General features: G+C 39.8%; 1 protein-coding gene across 1 annotated transcript; it reads right to left on the bottom strand.

Moving 5' to 3' along the window:
• Positions 1 to 3,125: 3,125 nt before the first annotated feature.
• LOC147895436 (caffeoylshikimate esterase-like) lies at positions 3,126 to 4,128 on the bottom strand. Its single transcript, XM_087384328.1, has one exon. It carries the CDS (start codon positions 4,082 to 4,084, stop codon positions 3,128 to 3,130), a length of 957 nt encoding a protein of 318 aa, XP_087240454.1. The 5' UTR covers positions 4,085 to 4,128; the 3' UTR covers positions 3,126 to 3,127.
• Between the last annotated feature and the right edge of the window lie 781 nt (positions 4,129 to 4,909).

Below are 4,909 nucleotides of genomic sequence, written 5' to 3'. Positions count from 1 at the left end.
AGGGAAGAGAGTCATGCTTTATTTGAAAGGAAGGATGGGGGAAATCAAAGTACTAGTAGCTAGGTGGCTTTGGAATCTAAGACATAAGAACCTTCAAATCTTTGCAGTCAAAAGCCTGGAGCATTGATAAAACCATAATAAGTGTGGTACTGTCTCTACATGTGCTTGGCATTGTAAATAGGTAACTGTGGCAGTAGCTATCCTCCTCTTAACCAAAGTAGTTCGAACTGGCAATGTTCCAGTAATGCATGGCCAAAGAATTAGTCTTTGTCTGAGAGGCAGCTTGTTGGCCTTCCGTAAAATACTCAAGTTCCTTGACCACTAAGAGAGGGGTTTTTGCATATGCCATAAATAATTTTCATGAGTGTGTATCCACGGCATGGGCTGCACACACACACACACACACACACACAAAGTTTATCCATGGATTTAAATGATGTTTATTTATTGAAGTTATTAATAAGTTAAGAAAAAGTTAAACTTTTAAATGAGGATTCTTAAAAATAAAAAATTAAACTAGGATTTTTGCAATATAGAGTAGTGTAAGAATTACAATTCTTAGTTTTTGCATTATTAGTACAAAATGATAGTGTAAGTAAATAAACTCTTTATTTCAAAAGGGTAGTGTCATCTTTGGTTTTGGAAGGATATTTTCATAAAGTATATTTTTTCAATAGAAATTTAAGTACAAAAATGAATGGGGACCATGCACCAGTCTATGTAAGAAGTTACATTATTTTCATAATTTTAGTTTATTTGCTATTGTTTTTAATCTTTTGGTGTAGCTTATTTGTGTTACATTTTTATAATTTTGATTTTATTTCCTTCAAAACACTCTAAAAAATTGCTTGTTTTTATGTCTTTATTTGTGTTTTGAAGAGTGAAATTTTCCTTAAATTTTATCCATAAAGTAGTCCAAAAGTATCTATAAAAATGAATTTGTACACTAACAAGTCCAAAATTAATGAAATAAGTGTTGCATCATATGCAATGCACACATTCACTCTTATGATGGGCAGGTTGGCTCAAAAGTTGGTAGGTGCTATCGATGTAGTAATGCAACAAGGGAACTTGACACAACAAATAGAGTATACAACATGTTAGATACCACATCAAAAGGATAGCTACAGTTGTGGGTGGAGGGTCACGGCTACAACTGCTTGTTGGGACTTGGTCAAATTGTTGAGATGTAGAGTGAAACCACACTTTCGACATATATGGACTTGCATCTACATGCATTTATAACATGTACTATTCGAGTATCTATGGGCATCATTATGGACCGTTCCCCAAGTCAAATAGATATTTTCTCAAAGGAGTATGAAATGAATGCCGTCCTCGGGGGGATCACTATGTATAAACCCTCTATATCACGTGCGTTCAAGGCCTATATTTAAAGTCCCTTATCTGTAAAAAATTTCATTAATAAAATGTACCCCTTTTCTATACAAATCTGTAAATTTTTTCCAAAACTATTTTAAATAGTCCCTTATGTATATTTATTTCTGTAAATTTTAGAAATAAAAAAAATCCTTCTGTTAAACTCACGTGATAGGGTTACATATGATGAGTAACCCCCCCGAGATGCCGTCAAAGAGACAAAGAGGATAGAAGAGCTCAAATACGGCTCTGAGATTAACTTATACTTGGGTCCCTTAATTATATCATAAACTTCTTTCACAAATGTGATGAACTCTTTTTTTAATGTATCTAGTATTAATAACATGTCACGTAAGATTTCCTAGTTTGAATTTTCTTTAGCTTTCTTTTTGCCTCAATATTTTGTTTAAAGAGCCTCTTTTTTTGCCCATTTTTAAAAATAAAAGTACCTCAAAAAGCAAATTTGGACAGTGCACTAGTCCAAAATTAATGAAATAGGTGTTACACACACACACATGCCACGTTTTTGTATTTTTTTGTAAAAGTATGCTTAAACTGATTTAAATTGCTACTCTAAATGAACCATTTTAAATCTTTCGCAAATCCCTTTATAAGTGGGAAACTAGGAAGGCTCGACAATGCCTATCAAGGTAGGACGTTATTGGATATGACCATTTGAAGTTGGTATGGCATTATGTGTAATAAGGGATGTGGTCCAGAGTTATCTCTAGGCTTAGGCATTAACTATGGGCTGCATATGAAAGGCTCTAAAGCAGCATTTAAGGTAAAGGCCAAATTGAAAGAGATGAGGCACCTAACGGACGTCCCAAATGGCCATGCTAGGTTCAAGAGAGGGTTTTGGAAGGAGCTCATTGTGGAAGGAGGCCACAAAAGAAATACCTCACATAAAGAGAGTCAAAGAGGGAAGTTTGGGGTTGGAATTCGTGGCTAGGTGATTTTGGTGAAGAATAGAGCCCTCAATGTGTTCAAAGCTTAATAAGTCCTTGATGGGGATGACATGCATTAGGAGACAAAATTAAGATTGTGCAAAAGTTAGAAAAGGCAACCAAGCAGTTGTAATCCATAGCTCTTTTCTTTTCCTTCTTTTAATGATCTCCCTATCCACTTTTACTTAAAGCGTGTCATGGTCCTTTTTCAGATGTAGCACAAGAGCTTGTTGAGGTGACTTTCTATAGATTGTGAGAAGAGAAGTTGCAATGATCTCAACATAGAATCATAATAGTAGTGTGATGGCTGAAAACAAGGTAGCATAAAGAATTTTGGTTATTTGAGGTGGATTATTAGATGTGGGAATTGTATGCGTGTGTGTGTACGTGCGTGTGTGTGTGTATGTGTGTGTGTGTGTGTGTGTAAGTGAGAGAGAGAGAGAGAGAGAGATCCTTGTTGTTACCAAACTCAATAAGATTAAAAGAAAACAAGGTGGCAAAACCACAATGGCTTTGTTTTTATTAAGCTTTTAAGGAAAGGAAGAGTAGATAACATTTTGAAGTACTCATACCTTAAACTTACTTGTATTTTATCCTTCTTCTTCTAATAAAACTCATAGCTTTCTTGAGCGCCAAAAGAAAAAGCATTTTAAAGTCATTTAAGAAACTAATGGCCTCCTTAACAAAGTCGGCTTGACCAAATACAAAAAAAAAAAAAACGAGAAAACCAACCATCGAACATAATAACAATTGGAAAATGATGATTCTAGTTTGTGCTAAAGCAGGAGGTATTGGGCATGTCACACGGTTACACACTCATCAAGCCATGCAAAAACGTCAGCGAAGACTTGTTGGGCACACGGGGCGGGCTCGCCAATGAGTTGGTGCCACATGTGAGGGTAAAGGCGCAATGTCTTGTGGGAGCTAGTGGCTCGCTGTAGAAGCTCCTTGACACGCGCAGGGTCACACACGACATCGCCCTCCCCATGCACAGCCAACAAGGGCACACTGATCATGTCCATGCATTGATAGAGCTCGTCCGCCACTCGCAGCATCTCTGCGACAGTGGCCGCTCGAGGCCTCCCTGTGTTCCTCCTCGGGTTGGCCATTGCTAGATGCCTCTTCCACGGCTCCCGGAACGACACAGAGGGTATATCACGGCTTGGCACCACCTCCCACGTCGGTATCGCCAAGACAGCGATTCGTAGGAGTTGCTTTAGTGCCCATCCCGGCTTGAACCTCGCCGAAATGCCGCACATAGAGCCATTCAGCACTGCCCCCCTCCACATCCTCTCCGGCTCTCTCAGATGAACGAGCAAACAAATAGCTCCGCCCAGCGACTCTCCATACATGAACATCGGCAACTCTTTGTCCTTGTTATCCTTGTCCTGTACCCAATCCACGAACTGAATGCAGTCGTCCACCACTTTGTTCATGTCCGGTATGTAGCCCCTCAGTCCTTCAGACCGCCCATGGCCTTGATGATCGACGGCGTGCACCGAGTAGCCTCTCTTCGCAATCCCAATCGCAGTGAGTTGTACCATCCAGCTGCTGTCACTCCCATAACCGTGAAACACTATCACCACCCCTTTCACCTCTCCCTCCGTAGGCGCCCAATACTGCGTGAACAGCTTCATCCCTCTCGCGTTGATTATGTATTCCTCCCCGTGCTTCACATTGTGCTTCTTATAGAACTGCTCGGACGATAACTCTCCGAAGATACTGTCGCAGGTCGCATCCTCCACGGGAAGATCCATGCTTGGGTCTCACGTTGGGGCGGTCAGACGTTGTGATGCCGTAAACCAATCAGGTGGTCTGGCGTCCTTCGCTGCTTGGCCAGTTGCAATTTGAGGAGCTGCATAAACGCCAAAACACGACATTGTTGAGACTTCATCACACGCTTTCTCCCATCCTTCACCTACCATAACTTACACGCGTTCTTTGTGTGCCTTGACCAAGCAAGATCTTTGCCAAAATGGTGGTAACTTATGAGCCCTAACTTGTGCTAAGGTAAAAGCCTTCATTGGAAGGACGTGACTTTTTTACAATGCTTCTCTTATGCTAAGAGAAACACATGAAACATGGGAAGAGCCATTACCAATGAGAGTAACAAGGATCCATTTTTAAAATGTTGATACTAGACTAGGGCACAAATCTAGGAGGTGCACTACTAGAAAAACCAATATACAACATGCATTCAAGGGATATGGGTCTTACATTTTTTTAATCTCTACAAACCCTTTCCAAATATCGGCTAGTCAAAAACTTAACATTTCACAACAAGACAAAGCACCTACAGACGCGCACACATATGTGTTTCCTTAACTTAAAAAAAACTTACGGGCACGTCTATCGGCACATCTACAGACCCACATCTATATAACAGACAGATGCGCCTATAGACGCTCCTATAGATGCGCAAATAGATGCCCTATAAGAAATTAAAAAAAAACAGACAGATGCATATATAGATGCGCCTATAGACGCACAAATAGACGCCTTACTAGAAAATTTAAAAAACAAAGAGACGCGTATATAAATGCGTTTATAGACGTGCTTATAAACGCACTACAAAATATTTT

This window comes from Dipteris shenzhenensis, chromosome 13 (genome assembly GCF_047967505.1).
Source record: "Dipteris shenzhenensis isolate YYH24624 ecotype China chromosome 13, Dip_SZ_1.0, whole genome shotgun sequence".
NCBI lineage: Eukaryota > Viridiplantae > Streptophyta > Polypodiopsida > Gleicheniales > Dipteridaceae > Dipteris > Dipteris shenzhenensis.
The sequence above is the reverse complement of the archived record's forward strand: the minus strand, read 5'-3'. Positions and strand labels throughout refer to the sequence as shown.

Bases quoted from the DNA above. Each gene is read 5' to 3' on its own strand.
- LOC147895436 (XM_087384328.1), bottom strand. From the start codon at position 4,084: ATGGATCTTCCCGTGGAGGATGCGACCTGCGACAGTATCTTCGGAGAG.